This window comes from Drosophila serrata, unplaced genomic scaffold (assembly GCF_035046125.1).
Source record: "Drosophila serrata isolate PLE 108 unplaced genomic scaffold, ASM3504612v1 contig_165, whole genome shotgun sequence".
NCBI lineage: Eukaryota > Metazoa > Arthropoda > Insecta > Diptera > Drosophilidae > Drosophila > Drosophila serrata.
Window position 1 is genome coordinate 4021930 of NW_028257063.1, and position 16266 is coordinate 4038195.

General features: G+C 43.6%; 6 protein-coding genes across 12 annotated transcripts in view; 2 read left to right on the forward strand and 4 right to left on the reverse strand.

Annotated features, from left to right (window-relative positions):
- The window catches only part of Rgk3 (Rad, Gem/Kir family member 3), a 29762-nt gene extending 27058 nt beyond the window's left edge, over positions 1-2704 (forward strand). For 2 of the 4 annotated variants that reach the window (XM_020946886.2, XM_086827270.1), the window contains 3 exons: positions 423-556; positions 705-812; positions 1509-2704. In XM_020946886.2, coding sequence (XP_020802545.1) covers positions 423-556; positions 705-812; positions 1509-1655 — 389 coding nt within the window. In that variant the 3' untranslated portion in view covers positions 1656-2704. The remainder of the gene's footprint in view (positions 1-422; positions 557-704; positions 813-1508) is intronic. The other 2 variants (XM_020946888.2, XM_086827271.1) reach the window with 1 other exon arrangement.
- On the reverse strand, positions 2682-3344 carry LOC110179345 (uncharacterized). Its single transcript, XM_020946853.2, has 2 exons — positions 3192-3344; positions 2682-3121 (listed from the first exon to the last, which is right to left on the reverse strand). Exons 1-2 carry the CDS (start codon positions 3204-3206, stop codon positions 2798-2800), a joined length of 339 nt encoding a protein of 112 aa, XP_020802512.2. The 5' UTR covers positions 3207-3344; the 3' UTR covers positions 2682-2797.
- A 721-nt stretch (positions 3345-4065) lies between these two features.
- On the forward strand, positions 4066-7877 carry MFS16 (major facilitator superfamily transporter 16). 4 transcript variants are annotated; one of them, XM_086827267.1, is made up of 8 exons: positions 4066-4358; positions 4819-5045; positions 5547-5698; positions 5761-6335; positions 6435-6470; positions 6604-6820; positions 6886-7034; positions 7095-7877. In XM_086827267.1, exons 2-8 carry the CDS (start codon positions 4912-4914, stop codon positions 7464-7466), a joined length of 1635 nt encoding a protein of 544 aa, XP_086683393.1. In that variant the 5' UTR covers positions 4066-4358; positions 4819-4911; the 3' UTR covers positions 7467-7877. The 4 variants fall into 4 exon arrangements, with proteins under 4 accessions (XP_086683393.1, XP_020802462.2, XP_020802463.2 ...); XM_086827268.1 differs by having other exon boundaries at positions 4166-4651; XM_020946803.2 differs by lacking the exon at positions 6435-6470.
- Positions 7396-12931, reverse strand: LOC110179314 (putative multidrug resistance-associated protein lethal(2)03659). Its single transcript, XM_020946802.2, has 6 exons — positions 12728-12931; positions 11799-12029; positions 9508-11740; positions 9294-9444; positions 8288-9236; positions 7396-8222 (listed from the first exon to the last, which is right to left on the reverse strand). The coding sequence occupies exons 1-6, from the start codon at positions 12811-12813 to the stop codon at positions 7937-7939; spliced, it is 3936 nt and encodes a 1311-aa protein (XP_020802461.2). The 5' UTR covers positions 12814-12931; the 3' UTR covers positions 7396-7936.
- A 491-nt stretch (positions 12932-13422) lies between these two features.
- LOC110179330 (ceramide-1-phosphate transfer protein) lies at positions 13423-14718 on the reverse strand. Its single transcript, XM_020946823.2, has 3 exons — positions 14477-14718; positions 14207-14424; positions 13423-14134 (listed from the first exon to the last, which is right to left on the reverse strand). The coding sequence occupies exons 1-3, from the start codon at positions 14623-14625 to the stop codon at positions 13839-13841; spliced, it is 663 nt and encodes a 220-aa protein (XP_020802482.2). The 5' UTR covers positions 14626-14718; the 3' UTR covers positions 13423-13838.
- Positions 14719-14980: 262 nt separating this feature from the next.
- Positions 14981-16264, reverse strand: Sgf29 (SAGA-associated factor 29). The gene is made up of 4 exons (XM_020946843.2): positions 16087-16264; positions 15805-16033; positions 15595-15752; positions 14981-15538 (listed from the first exon to the last, which is right to left on the reverse strand). The coding sequence occupies exons 1-4, from the start codon at positions 16123-16125 to the stop codon at positions 15095-15097; spliced, it is 870 nt and encodes a 289-aa protein (XP_020802502.2). The 5' UTR covers positions 16126-16264; the 3' UTR covers positions 14981-15094.
- Positions 16265-16266: the final 2 nt, after the last annotated feature.

The following is a 16266-nucleotide window of genomic DNA, read 5'->3' on the forward strand; positions in this document are numbered from 1 at the left end:
TTTAAAAGTCTCATAACTAAGCCAAAAATGCACTAATTTCAATTCGGAAAGCTTTCCTGTGTTAGTTTTTATCAGGTTAACAAATCTTCATTTTAAATTTAAAAAAATTAGAATTTTTGCCAATTTTTTACAATTTTAACGATGCAAAAAATATTCAAAAAATTTATTAAAAAAATGTTCTTCCAAAACATAGCTAGATCGATTCGGCTGTTGATGCTGATCAAGAATATATATGATTTATAGGGTCGGAAATGATTCCTTCACTGCTTTGTAAGCTTCTAACTAAAATTATAATACTCTGCAAGGATATAAATACAGTATTAAATAAATTTTAAATTATTCCTAATTCCAATCCAATACTTAATCTAATCTATATTTTCTTCCATATTTGTATTAACTTTAAAAACTTTATTCCTCTTTAGATGGCAAATGCCTGGCTTGCACATTTGGCGCCAAGTTTATCGAGGTCTCTGTGGGCATTAATCACAATTGCGATGAGCTCCTTGCCGGCACCCTTACCCAGATCCGACTAAAGAAGGACCAGAACCAGCTACAGGTGAGAATCGGGGAAAACGTACCCATAAAGCAAACCCCCTAAGGTCCACCTACAGTAGCTCTCCATAGCAGTTTAGCTATCCGCCCTCTCTTCCTATATCTCTGTATTTGGTGTCTTTGTAATCAATGTAAATCGATCGCTTTCGCAGCTTAATCCGAAAAAATCAAAAGATAAAAACAAATTTAGAGAAAACAAGAACGTAGAGACTGTTGTAGAAACTGATAAATGTCTGACTGATCTTAAAACTGGCGATGGGGTAAGTAATATATATGAAAGTACCCCCGACAGAATAAAAAAAACCCCAATTTCAATTTATAAACTAGCCTTCCCCATTTCGGACTGAGTTTAATCGATGTTTGATGTGTTTTTCAACATCCCCCCAATCCAAACTCCAAATATAGCATGAAATAATGTGTCTAGTGGTGCACTCTAAAAAATAATATTAGGAATTTTTAATATAAAGAAAATTTTATTGGAATGGTTAAAAAGTTTCCTATAATTCTTTGCGAATTTCTTTATTAAAATTTCTTATTTTTAAGAGTGCTTTAACAACTCCCTTGTTTTTGTGTGTGTTTGTTAGACTATATAAATTATGTATAAGGTCCAGTAACTGCCCCTCCCTTGATCTCTTGCCAAGTTCTGTGAGTTTGCCAAGAAGGAAATGTGTCAAGTGTCCGAAAGTACAGAAACTATTCGACGCAAACTGCCAAACTGTTTTGCTCTTGTCTTCCCTCGTTGGTTGTTTATTATCTTGCGAATACGCCCCACAATAATATATATATATATATATAACGCACAGAGCCAAGTAAAAATGCAAAACCCATTCTGGAAATAACCATAAAAATACACTCAAACTGAGAGTAAATGTAAATAGATGCAGTTCGCCTCCAGCCTTTCTTTTTAAAGTAATTTTTTTAAGACTCGCTTTAATGACTTAACGTATGGATTGCAGGGACCAAGGGACGCCAACTCGCCGGCTCACTGGTACAAGAGCCGCAGCGTGATGCTGGCCAGCATGAAGGCCCGCCAGATGCTCACCTGGATCCTGGGCAAGGAGGACTCCAAGTTCAAGCACTGCGAGAACCTGCAGGTGCTCTAAGCCAGCCAGCAACATACATGCTATATATGGATATGTACTATACTTTAAGGGTTACCTGTCTTGTCTCTCTGTATCGATATGTGGATATGTGAACAGAAGGCGAGGCGTAGCGAAGCGCAGGCGGAAAGCTTTATCTCTAAGTGCTACCCAGGATGGGGCTCATCTAATATGTAAACAGGTTTCGACAGCAGATTCGAAGCCCTCCTCCTCCCATCCCAGCCCATATAATGTCTAAGCTTAAGCCCGATAATCAAAAGTTAAATCAAATTTAATGTAAATGTAAAACATGACCAGTCGACGTAGTATAGTGAACAGCAGGCTAGCGGCAGGACGACCCAATGGAACCAAGCGAATGGAGCAAAAACCAAAAACTTACTAACTAAACTATAACTAAACACTGAAACTAAAATAAACAGAGAACTTGTGTACTTAACTAGCAACTTTAGTAACTTTTCTAAGCCACGAACAGAGCGTGTGTAGAGAGGGAATATTTTTCATAAGCTGGTTAGCAGCTTTAATATTTACAAGCAGGCAAAATTGTTCCCGTTCAGAAAACAAAGAATATCTAAACGATTTTTGTATAAGATTTATATAGAGTATATATATATATACCTTTGTGTAAATGTGTGTGTATATATAGGGCCTGAACAATTCGTTAGTTAAAGCTTAGGGGAGTCTTACAGGGTCAAATCGTTTAATCAAAAGTTAGCCCTCGATGAGTGTCCATCATTAACGAGTATGTATGTAGTTTTAGAATTCAATATTCTTTGTGTCTTCCTTAGTCGAATATGTACGTGTGTGTGTATGTCTATATTAGGGATAAGGATCCTTCCAAATAAATAAAGTGAAACAACAAAATTAAAGTGCAATGCAAGGAATTCGAGTGTCATCCACAAAAATAACGCCATCATGTCAATGTGCTCAAATGTGGAGACATGAAAACAGAAACTACAATAATATCCTTAACATGTATACCATATAGAGTTGATGTGTACATATATATGAATATAATTAATAAAATATGTATTTAAATGTTTAACAAATATAAATTATGGTATGGTTTTATTTCTTAATGAGCTAAATTTAGTATAAAAATTAAGCTATTATCTATTATTAATTATAGTAAATTATATTATATTTTATTAGCCAAACTGTTGCTGTTGCTGCTGGGGATTTGGCACCTGCCTGGCCACCTGGGAACGGTAGCGGAACAGGGGTCGAAACACATTGATCTCGGCCAGCTCCATGTCATCCGCTGCCTCCTCATAGGCCAGCTCCTCCAGAGCTCTCCTCAATCTACTCAAAGTTCTCTCGTAGCTATAGAGATTGTCCAGGGCTTCGCTGGATGTGATGGCTTGATCTCTCGCCTCATTGTTGGAACTCAGTCTTTGGATATGCTCACGTTCCTGGGGATAGCCAAGCACCAGCTGAAAGGTGGCTAAACAGGCCATCAGTTGGAATACCAGCTATATTTCGGGATAAGAAAATACTTAATTAAACAACTAAGAACATTAAAAATTATGAGTATGAACTTACTTGTCTGTACTGCATTTTAAATAGGGCTTTCCGTTATTTTCTCTTTTATCGAAATGTACTTGCTTAAAGCTGGACTGCAGGTTGTCAAGTGCGGCTGTGGCTTGGTCTGTCTCACCAATTTATACAAGATGAAAAATTGTTTTTGCCTTTAACTGATTAACACCTGCAATTGTTCTTATTTCTCGCCTTGATTTTCACACCGCCGGCGGTGGAAATTAGCAGGATAGTGTGGAAAAAACGAGAGCATTTTCCGCTCTCAGCCGAATCTGATTGAAAAGTCAGGTCATGTGCACATGGGCTTTGAGTACAATAGTGAGTAATTTTTATTTGTTCATCCGGTCGCGTGTCAAAAGAAATAATAATTAGCCCGTGATCTCAGGAACTGTGAGTCCCGGAATTAAGTAGCACCAACTAATTGGAAGAGTAAATCGATGGATGGATTGGGATGTAAATTGTTACCTAAAATATATGGCGCATCAATACAAAATGCATTAAACTGGCATTTATTAAAGAAAGAATTTAGAAAATATTATATTTTACATTTCTGACTAATAAATTTTCTTAAACTTGTATTGAAACATAAACTTAACCGGGGCGAATATGTTATTAACAGTAAAAGAAATGTTTTCTTCATTCCAATTCAATAAATAAATATATATTATTAACGTAAGAATACATTTGTTTAACACATTTAAACCATAAATACTTTATTTATACTAATGTTATCAAATAAATTATTTTAAAAAGTAACAGCCAAATTTTAAATTCATAAGCTTTATGCCGGTTTTTAGGCAATTCTAAGCAGCTGCATGTAATACTAAAATCAGCTGTTGATACTTGAGCCGCAAGAAATCCCCTAAAAATACCTCAACTTAAGACAGTATATTCAACGGCTAACGCAAGCTGGTCACACCATTTATCTTTTGTTATTTTTCCACGAAGTAATATTTACTTTGCTCTGTTTTGTATTTGCTCTCGAACGATAATAATACATGGCAACTGTCGCGTTTCAGTGTCGCATTATCGAAACTATTCATTCATTAACAAACTGCCAGCTGCCGCTCGAGTTCCGTACTTTTTTGGGGGCGAGACAGAAACTGAAGTTATAGTAACCGCAAAACCGACGCGGGAATACTCTACGTTTACTCGATAACAACAAAAGCAAAGGTGATTAAACATTAAATAACATCGTGTGGGTTCTCCAAGATACCTGAGAAATTGACGCACTTTATGAGATAAAGTACGCGAGTCCAACCTTATCTGCAAAGTTAGAGAAAACCCCGCTATCAAAGTTGAGGGAAAAATTCGCCAACACAGCAGAATAGTGAAGCGGAAACGCATATTATTGCTTTATAACTGGCGATACGGAGCGGAAAGTGGCATTGTTTGAGTGGAAGCAAAACGACGACGTAAACAAGAAAAACCTTACACATGCATATGTACATGCATCCATATGGTCTGTATGTATCTGGAAGATAAGGTCGGATATAGTATCCGCAGTTCGCCGAAACCCAATCCGTGGCTTATCCATCCGCAAAAACCGCGACCCACTCCGCTGCTTTACCTGAATCTGAGTCACCTACTCACCCATCACTCACCTACCTGTTGATCACCTTTGTTCTTTTAGGTAACTGACTGCAGCTGCTACTCTTACGGAACGGAGAACGCTCGCCGGACGTGAGCAGCGGCCTCCTTGTGGCTAGTGGCCCCCATTCGGTCGATGAGAGCTTCACTGGGTTTGGCCAGAACGCGTAAGATGAGCAACAACTATAACGATGTGCCCTTCGGCATCCGGATGGTGCAGCGGCTGTCGCGCCAATGCTGTACCCGCTTCCATGCACGCAGAGATCTGCTGTAAGTATACAAACCAAAGGGTTTTATTATAAGTCTCTTTTCTGGATTTTTATAAGTTCATGTGGAGAATTTATTAATTTAGGACGCATGTTGGTCACTGTTTTGGGGAAAATCCCGCATTAATATCTTCTTTTTATTGTTTATAACTTTAAAAAGCTTATATAGGTTATACATTTTCGTCTTTTACTTCTTTGATTAACTTCATATATAGGAAAACCGCACCGAATCACAATTGCTTAATAATTTCCCACATTTTTTCCACGAAATAGTTAAGACTGACAACTGCAAATAGGTTTCTTATCATCAAAATAGCGAACACCTATACGCAGTTTCATTAAAAACGGCAAATGATAAGGAAAACAATAATCTTTCATCTAACATTGTGATCAGCCAGCTTTTATCTTATAAATTAGTAAACCTGCACTGATTTTGAAGCCTTTTAATATATAACTATATGTACTTGTGTATATTAATTAAATCGAAACTCTCTCTATATTTCAGCTACAAGATGTCTGTGTTTGTGCTAACTTTCCTGGCCTACGCCTGCTATCACATGTGCCGCAAGCCCATATCCGTAGTCAAGTCTGTGCTGCAGGGAAATTGCTCTACGACACCGGCCACGACGGGTCAGGATTGCGGCTATCCCCCCTTCGGTGAGTAAACTCTAAACTCTATCTATGATAGCTCTTTATTTACCTTTACATTTAATGCGCAGATGGTCCCGATGCCACCACACTCTTTGGCATGATGGACTCTGCATTCCTCTTCTCCTATGCCATTGCCATGTTTGCCTCGGGCTTTGTGGCGGAGCGCGTCTCGCTGCGCTACTTCCTTTCCATGGGCATGATCCTCACCGGCGTGTTCACCTACATGTTTGGCATTGCTCGTACCTCGAATATCCACAGCTTGTGGTACTTCATTCTGGTACAGATCTGCGCTGGCATTTTCCAGACGACGGGTTGGCCTGGCGTGGTGGCGCTGGTCGGTCGGTGGTTTGGCAAATCGAAGCGTGGCTTGATCTTTGGCATCTGGAACAGTCATACTTCGATTGGCAACATTCTGGGTACTTTGATAGCGGCCCACTACGTAGAGAGCGACTGGGCGCTGTCGTTTGTGGTTCCCGGCATCATCATAGCAGCCGTGGGCTTCCTACTCTTCCTATTTCTGGTTGATCAGCCGGAGATAGTGGGCTGTTATCCGCAGACCGGCCAGCAAGAGCGACGCGTGGCCAATGAGTCGGATCAGGAGGATCATGGAGACGACGAGGAGCATTTGCGACACAATGATGCCGTAAGTATAGAGTGTTGCAGTGCTACCATGTCGCGCCTTATATTCTTTTAAGTTGCTGTTATGATTTCAAAAATGTATTAACCATTTGCTCGGCCTTAGTGTGTGGTCAGTTTGGGGTACGAATCTGCGGAAATTGTAAGTGCATGACGACGTATATTTCAGCTTGCTTTTCTAGTTATGTTTGGCTTTGTACATTTGGCGCATTTAACCAGCTCTTATTAATTCCCTTTTATGGTAAATGGAGCACTAATTGATGTGACTTTTACAGGAAATTAACTACAGGCCGGCACCCACCGAACGTACTCCCATTCTATCGCGCTCATCCTCACAGCAGCCCATCCACCAGAGAGGCCATGGGCGACCCATTAGCCTGATTGATGCCTTGTACATACCCGGCGTGGTGGAGTTCTCGCTGTGTCTGTTCTTTACCAAGCTAGTCAGCTATACCTTTATGTACTGGCTGCCCCTGTATATACAGTCTTCCAGTAAGTAATAAAATGGGAATCTACTAAGAGGAAAAATACATTATAATTTATTTCCTTTTGTTTAGGCACACTGGGCCCACAGCTGTCCGCTGATCTCTCCACGCTCTTCGATGTGGGCGGCATTCTGGGCGCCATAGCTGCGGGCTATCTTTCGGATCTCACCGGAATGTCGGCCACCGTCTGTACCGGCATGCTGTTTATTGCCTCGCCTATTGTAAGTTTCCTTCTCCCGCTTCTTAAAAAATCAAAGATTATAATCTCTAATCCGCTTCAGTTGCTGATGTATCAACAATATGGTGCATTGTCGCTTACGATTAGTATTTTTCTGCTGATTGTGGTCGGCATCTTTGTGAATGGCCCTTATGCGCTGATAACGACCTCGGTCAGTGCGGAGCTGGGGCAGCACAGCTCCCTGGAGGGTAATGCGAATGCCCTGGCCACTGTGACGGCCATTATTGATGGCACGGGATCGATCGGTGCCGCTGTGGGTCCGCTGCTAGCGGGTCTCATCTCCACAACGGGTTGGCAGAATGTCTTCCATATGCTCATCGTGGCGGATATCATTGCCATGGTGCTGCTGGGGAGACTGGTAGTCAAAGAGTTCGGTGCACTGCGCCGCTCCTCGCATCGCATACGGATCGAATAGCAGGCAGAAGATGCGGAGCCGGTGGATGTAGATGTGGTTTGACCGTTTATTTATTTGTTTTATTACGCGTTCTGTGTACATATAGTGCTTACATAAAGAGCGTTACTGTTTTGGTTTCCGTTTCAATTCGAGAGCATATCAGAGTGCGGTTCTGATCCTAGTTTTAACCTAAACTTATTTTAAATGGACATCCTTCATTCATCGAGTTTACAGTTTTGATATATATTACCTATATATATTTACATACATCTATTTTGTAATCTTGTGTGTGTGCGATCGAAGCGTGTGTGTCAGAGTCTCCTCGTTTTAAGTGCCGAACTATCATTAGTACTTAGCGTAATTCTATAGCTATGTAAATACACTTTATCGTACAGTTTTCGTACACCACCAATAAAACCGGATTTGACTGTACAATTTTGTGAGAAACACAGCTGCTTAAACATATCTTAAGTTCCTGTTTCTAGAGGAGATCACTCATTCTTTAAAGAATCTCTTCTGTTACGTCGGGCGTAACTCTCAGCGGCGATCTTCTTGAGGAAACTAACCGTTGCGGCATCATTTTGATTGACCAACTTTAGCAGGACTCCCTCCTTCCGCTGCAGGAGCTTGTGTGGCGCCCCAAACTCCACAATCCTTCCCGCGTCCATCACTAGGACACTATCGTTATCCATCACCGTGTGCAGGCGATGGGCAATCGTCAGGACTGTGCATTCTGCAAACTTGGTCTGGATGGTTTCCTGGATCAGGATATCAGTTCTGCGGAAAAGATAATTATATTAGGTATTATAATACAATTATTACTAATTATATTATTAACTTACTCTGAATCTACATTTGCAGTGGCCTCATCCATGACCAGGACTCGATTTTGCCGCAATATAGCTCTGGCCAGGCACACCAGCTGCCTCTGACCCATGCTGAAGTTGGAGCCACCATCCTGGAGGTGACAGGAGAGACCGCCCTCTAAGCTGGCCACATGTTTCTTCAGCTTAACATCCTCTAGAGCACTCCACAAGGCCTCGTCGCTCTTCTCATCAAAGGGATCCAAATTGAAACGAAGGGTTCCCGAAAACAGTACCGGATCCTGTGGTATAATGGAGATTCGGCTGCGCAGATCGTGGAGACCCAACTGGCCAATATCCAGGCCATCGATTTCTATTGTTCCCTCGTTTAAGGCCAGCCGAAATAATGCCTGAATAATAGAGGATTTGCCGGCTCCTGTGCGTCCAACGATGCCAATCTTCTCCATGGGCTGCGATTCGAAGTTGAGGCCTCGCAAGATATCAGCATCTCCGGGAGCATAGCGCATTCGGAGCTCCCGGAACCGGAGATGACCCGCCTGCGGCCACTCTTTGGCCAACTTCAGACTTTTGGGACTTTCCAGTGGTGGTTCTGAAGGCATCTGAGCATACTCCAGCACTCGCTCCACACTGGTCATATTGTTCTCCATTTCCGCAGTCTGGCGCATGCCCCACTGGCACATGATGACCAGCGTCATGCTCTGGGTGATGGCCAAGCCCACATCGCCGCTGTAGAAGCTCTGATCGATGACCAGGAAACTGAATGTCACCGCCAGGATGTAGACCACACAAATCAGATCTGTCCAAAAGGAGAACGCTCGATTGGCGCTCACATAGAGAAACAGAGCCGAGGAATTTGTGTTCTGATGACCATGGAAAGTCTGCTCCAGTTGCGGCATGGCATCCATGGATCGAATGGTGGTATGTCCATGGAAGGTCTGATTTGTGTGGGAGTAGATGGGACTGCGAGCTGTTTAAGTAAGTGTATTAGTCTTGATTAAAATTAATTATTGAATTCTAAACTTACTCAAACTCTCGATTCTTTTCAGACTCCTACTGGCCCCTATGTACAGAGCACGGCAGAGGTAAAGGAGCATCACCATAATTGCAGCTGGTATAAGGAGCCAATAGTTGGCAATGGTCACGATCACTAGAACGGCCACAACATCCACCAGAAACTAAAGAGAAATTGAAAATTAATTTCCTTAAAATTCAATTAAAATGAAATCTGGATTAAGTACCTGCAAGGAGTCCATCATGGCCTGCGGCAGAGTCACATCCACGTTCTGTATGTCACTGGAGAAGCGGTTAAGCACTCGCCCCGAGGGATTCGCATTGAAGAAATACATCCAGGCGCGGATGATGCCATGATAGAGCTGATCGTGCAACTTCAGAGAGATCCTTAGGCACATGAAGAAGAAGCCAAAGGTGCGCAGCAAAAACAGAGCCAAGGTGAGCAGCAACAGAATTGTGTAGTACGTGACCATCTTGGTTCGTGTGGATTCCAAGTCATCTATTGAATCATAGCCACGATCCTCCTCCCAGGTGGCCCAGCGAGAAATGAAGATATCCATAAGCGCCTGGCAGCCGCGTGCAAAGACAAATAGCGAAAGAACCAAGCAGGCCAGGAAAGGAGCACCGAGAGCCCTAAAATAAGCCTTGTAGGTCTCATAGCTTACGGCACCTTGAAGCTGCTGTTCGTTGTTAGCATCCGCATCCATTTCCAAAGCGTTGGCAGCCTCCTCTTCACCTTTACTAAGCTTCGATGTCCTGTCCACCTGACTGAGCACTCGCTTCACCTGAATCTTATCCTCCTCGATGGCCTCCAGATCGAGAGCAGCATGATGGGTTATGATATCCTTCAGCTGCTCGTAGCTGCCCTGCTGAGTAAGGTGGCCAGCCTCCAGGAGCAGCAAATGATCAACGCTCTTAAGCAGCTGCACATGATGGGTAATAAGGATCCGCATTTTGCCGGCCAGCAGACGATGGAAGCACTTATCCATCAGCAATTTGCCCACTTGGGCATCCACGGCGGCCAAAGGATCATCGAACAGGTATATATCCGCCTGGCGATAGCAGGCTCTGGCCAGGGCAATCCTCGCCTTTTGCCCACCACTCAGGCTGATGCCTCGTTCGCCAACCACAGTCGCATCACCACGAGGCAGCAGCTCCAAGTCTCGTTCCAGTTGACAAGCATGGACCACAGCTCGATAGCGGTGCTCCTCGTAAGGTTCCACAAAGAGAATGTTCTCCCTGATGCTCCCCTGGAACACCCAAGGCTGCTGGGCGGCATAGCTAATCCTGCCGTGGATCTCCACGCGGCCCTGCATCAGTTCAATCTCGCCGAGGATGGCATGGAGCAGGGTGCTCTTGCCGGAGCCCACGTTACCCACAATGCCCACAAACTGATCGGATTTAACGTGGAAGGAGATCCCATCGATATGCGGCTTCCTGGGGTGCTTGGTGCTCGGCTTGTCCCAACTGGCACTCACCTTCCGGAAGCTCAGGCACTTCTCCTCGCTCTTCACGCAGTGCAGGCGGCCCACATGCCCCGTCTTCGGCTTTCCCGTATCCAACTGCAGTCCGGGATTGTCGCGGCAGCAGCCCTCCTCCTCGGGTTTCTCCACCTGCTGAAGGAACTCCACCACTCGACGAGCACTGACCAGAGTCTGAGCCCAGGTGGTAATGGCCATGGGCCAGTAGTGTAGCAGGGAATCATTGAGGAGTCCATAGTAAGAGGACAGGATGAACACCTTCTTGGCAGTGACAAGGTCACCCACATAAACGTAGGCCACCAGGCTGAGGAACAGTGATATCTTCGAGATCATATTGGTGCACTGGAGGGCGGCATAGATGCTCATCGATCCCCGGATGGCCTTCACTTCTGACTTCCTCACAGCGGCTATCAGTCGTCCGAAGGATTTCTCCCACGCATACATCTTGATCACCTGGATGGCGGTGATGATCTCGTTCATTAGCTTTACCCTCTCATCACGATGCTTGGCGGACTGCGACCGGAAATGGGCAGCAGCCTTGGCCGCCCATGCCTGCAGCGGAATCAGGATCACGATGAAGGCTATGCCAATCAGCGAAGTCCAGCCCACCTGCAGGTACATTAGGTAGCCAAATATACATGCCTCCACGGGACCCTTCCACAGGTCGTGAAAGAAGTAGAAGGTCAGGTCGAACTGTGACAGATCGATGGACATCACGGAAATGGCCAAGGCTCCCAGTCCCTCACCACTGCTGGCCGAGGCACGAAGACATTTCCGGTAAACCAAACCAGCACAGGCAAGTCTCACCCTAGTGCCCACGGCAAAAACATGGAACATGAACGGATGGAACACCAACGAGGTGACTAGGGAGCACAGGACAATGCCCATGGCATACAGATAGGCACTCTCCTTGGACACACTAGTCTGGCCATAGGCAAAATAGGAAATGAGTCCTCCGAGCAGCAGAGGCTGAAAGGAACTGTAATGTTTTTATAGAAATTATCTTTCCTTTAAGGATACCTTATAAGAGTACTCACTGTATGGCCATCTCCAGCAGGGAATACAAGACACAAACGGGCACAAACTGCCAACCGTAGACGCGAAAGATTAGGTTCATCAGGCTGGGCTTTTTCCGCTTGGACTCCTTCTCCCAGTGCGGCTGCAGATTCCGGGTCAGGGTTTCACTGTCGAAGCTGGGCAATTGCTCGTACAACTTACTGGCGTCCAACTGCTCACGTCTGCCCTTGCGGAAAATACTGTGCATCCATCTGAATGGTGGGGAAATTAAATGATAAGCCATTCAATATCTTATCAAGACATCTTGGAAACTTGGTTAGCTTAAAAGTGACAGGTACTGATCCCAGGCTTTGATACGTGACTTCCAACAGTCTATGGCCAATCAAAGTCAGAGGAACGGAGAATTCCTTCTGGTGAAATAATATCATTATAAACATTAAAGACTGGGTCTTCCTGTTGGGTATATATCAGTACTGTTCCTCTTTTTTCTCAATATTTCTGAATCCGATTCTTTAATTGCATTTTATATTCTTTTTCCATGTTTCTTTTTAGGTTCTATTTTAGACCTAATTTATTTTATTAAACACTTGAAATATTATCGCATTTCTTTTTTTTAAACATCCTTTAAAGCGTATGTTCTTAGATCGAAATGGCACTTGATATAAAATCAATATCGAGAGATCAGCAGCAACAACTTTATAGAGCAACTATAGCTCCTGTTGAACTTAGACCATATCTAAACTATATTCAGGTTTTACAATGTCCCGCCGATACGGTTTATGGGTATACCCAAACCCCACTCAACATTCATTCACTTATCACGCGTCATAAACTATCCAATTGAACAGATGCCACTGCACACACTGATTGACCCTGGCCATGGATCATGGATTCCCGAAGAATATAATCACTTTACACCATTTAAAAAAAAATATAGTGAAACACTCACAGGAATAACCACTTGGAGATAATGTTGGCCTTGGCGTAAGGATTAGGCTCACGTTTCGTAGTATTATTTCGTTTAGAAGCATCCATGGCTCCATGCGAATTGTGTTCCCGGCGCTAGACTAAGTAAAAGTGATCCAGAATGGGCAGGTTCCAGGGCTTTTAACGTCTCGCAAACGGTGACGTCGGTTTTTGTTGACTGTTTGCCCATCGCCACCATCTTAGACGATACGGCTTTTTGCACTTGGCACACCGTCGCCCAGTCCGTCCGGCGATAAAGTGGTCAACTCAACAGGCTCGTTAGCCAGTTCTTGGCTTTACTGATAGTGGAGACGTAGTGATAGTGACTAAGACGTAATCGATAGAGCAATTAGCCTGCAATTCAAAGGAGGCGGCCATTGCAACAGTTAACGTCCCAAAAGTGAGCTTGTTAAATGTTAAAATGACGCCATAAATCTTGACCGGATTCCAGGATTATTTATAGGAGGGGGAGTTTTAACAGGCCTTTGTTGCGGGGCGATTATATTAACACCCAGATAGCCAGAGAGCTGCTGCTCCTGGTATCCAAAGTTGGCCTTTTATGGCACTCCGGGGCTTATCTAATCGAGTCCATGATTATTATGCTATTATTTTCGGCACAGACAGGGGAAACTACATGTGTTTGTCCATCAAGTTCAATACACTCCCAGATAAGGCAAGTTTTTCATTCATGACTAAAGCTTTTATGGTGTTTTAATTACTCTTTGGGGTAGTGGGATTCCTATTTGGGGATAACATTGCACGGAATGAAGATATTAAACCTAAAGCAGCCATAAAACATAAATACTTGTAGTTACAATCTCAACACGGATTATTTCTGCTATATTAACTAGATTTAGAGTAATCACAAGCTGTGATAAAGTGCTAAAGGTCGAGAACATACAATTTGGGAGGACAAAAGGACACAAATATATGAGGCTGATTGCTGCTTATTCGTCGCTGATATATATCTTAAAAGGCAGAGTACTCGCTTAAATGTAGAATATCATATTTAAAAGCTAAAACTGATTGATTTGTATGCATTATCTATCACTTTATCACATCTTGTGACTGTATCCCAGGCATTTCCATAGATTCTAAGGCAGACTGTGCAAGTCGTGGTGAGTGTAGAGCTTTTCCGTACGATCGTAGTTAATGCGCATATTTTTTAGCATTGATGGCAGGTTCTCCTTGGCCAGCTCCACATCGCGGCAGACCCGCTTGAGAAGGTCTCCCCTAGTGGGCATCGCGTACATGGCCAAACGGGCGCCTTTACGTATTAGGAAAGAGTGATGCTTGCCCAGGGTGTCGTCGTAGGCGGTCTTGCACACGTCCACCGTCTTTTGGTCGTCTTCTAGCTCCTGAAAGCGATGGAGAAACTCGTAGACAAAGTCTAGATAAGACACAATCAGCGTCAATTAGTTAAATGTAGAGCGGAAGGCGGGGAAAAGCTCTCCAAACTCACCTAGCCCGCGATGCAGACGGAGAAGCGTACGACTCCCGGACACGTAGCCCTTTTTTGTCAGCAGTTGCTCCTCCTTTTCATACTCCAGCATGGTCTTAAAGGTCTCAAAATGCCGAACATCCTGCGTGTCCGTGGCCCTCAGGGTATACAAAATATCTATCTTGCTGCGTACATCGCTGCTCACAAAGCTGAAGACACTGCCCATCAGCTGGAAGAACCTGCGAAACCATTTAATGCGTCTCAAGTACCGAGCCAAGGAGCTTTATTTACTTCATGATTTCCTCGTAGGCAGTTAAGTAGGCGTCCATTTGGACGTCATCTTCCCCGATCAGGCTGTTCTCAAAGAGCGTGGACACACTGAGGATATCGAAACAGTAGGCCGAGTCCCCGGTCTGCGTCGCCAATGCCGTTTCGCCCATATTTTTAACTGCCTTTATTGCCTCTCTCTTTGTTGTGCTAAAAACTTTAATTAAAGTTGGCCAACAGTGTGGCCGTGGCTTCAGAATATACTGCAGATTACGGTATATACCAAATAGCATGGAAGACACCTTATTTGGTGGGAAGACTTGGATATTACATTTATTTATTTGAATTTATGTTCAAAATATTTGATTATTTTAATTAAAATAATAAATAAATAATACATATAAAATAGGTGATAACCTATAATTGAACAAAAAGTTAATTAACAATGTAAGTGAACAAATTGGAATTTAAATGTAATGTAACAGAAAGGCTCTTCGCGGAAAATTTAAAAAATCAATCTCTTCTACATAATTTATAAATTATCCTTTTATTTTAAACAAAAAAGGATACAAAGCAATTCAAAATAAAATCTACAGTAAAATAAAGTTTTATTTAAAGGTAGTCTGCTCATTTGAAATACTTCTAAGCTGACGATAGATTGCCACTGCCACTGCCAGCTCCTTTTTTTGTAGGTCGGTATGCAATTACATATCGTTGGGCCACCGGCAGGGGCTCGGCATAGCCATTCATGTACGAGGAGTCCTCAAAGAGCACTTCGTAATCCTCAGTGGCAGTTTGCGGCAGCCGATGGACGATAGCCTTGTAGAAGCAGGTGGTCTGCGGATACAGTGCCATGACCACCGTATCCTTAGGAAACAGTGCATGCCCATCCGTCTCCGGATTAGCACGCATCAGTGGCAGCGGGATGACCTTACGCTTGCTCAGAACATGCCGGTCTTTCTGCTCCTCATCAATGTCTATCACATCGTATTTGTTTTGACGATGGAGAAACTGCACCACCTCGGCTAGGATCCAGTTCTCCTCCTCATCGATTCCCTTGGCCAGAGCGGCTACGTTATCCCCAACCTAAGGGTTACAAAAGGGATAAAAGAGGGTGTTATCAATGAGGACCATACACTTACCTTAGCCACATAGTTACCCTCGGCGGGAATGGCTCCACAAAGGGCCGGAGCACGTTCGCCCAGCTTACCCACAAAAAGAGGCAGGGTTTGAGCCGATAATTGCACCATTTTCATGAGAGCACCGCGACGAATGGCCTCCTTGTTGCCCGCGTTGCGAGCTGTGGGGAATAATAAGTGTATTTCTCTCAAGAAAATCCATGTGAACCTTACCTTGTATCCTGCGTTCATTGCGAATGCTGCGTATCTCATGGATTTTGGCCAGAGCAGCTCGAATTGTAGCCTCTTCCTGGGATGCTTCCAGTAAACTGGCCTTCAACAGAGGTTTTACCTTTTGATTGGTGGCATGCAAGGATCGCACCAGGCTGGAAATAGAGTTCTCCGCCCGCCGACGCTCTCCATCCACTATGTGAATGTGTTGTTGTATGTCTTTCAGGCGATCCTGCAAACCCAAGAAATTGTATATTTAGCTTGTATAAACTGGGAATGTCTCACCTGAATCTGTTGCGCCGCACTCTCCGCTGTAAGTGGCATCTTTCTATTCAATATTTATAAGTATTTACCAAATGTTTTGTTTATGGTTTATTTTAGCAAACAAAACAACTCAATATCGAAAATCGATAGAACTGTATTGTCGATAGAGCTATCGTATGACAGTTTATTATAGTAACCGTC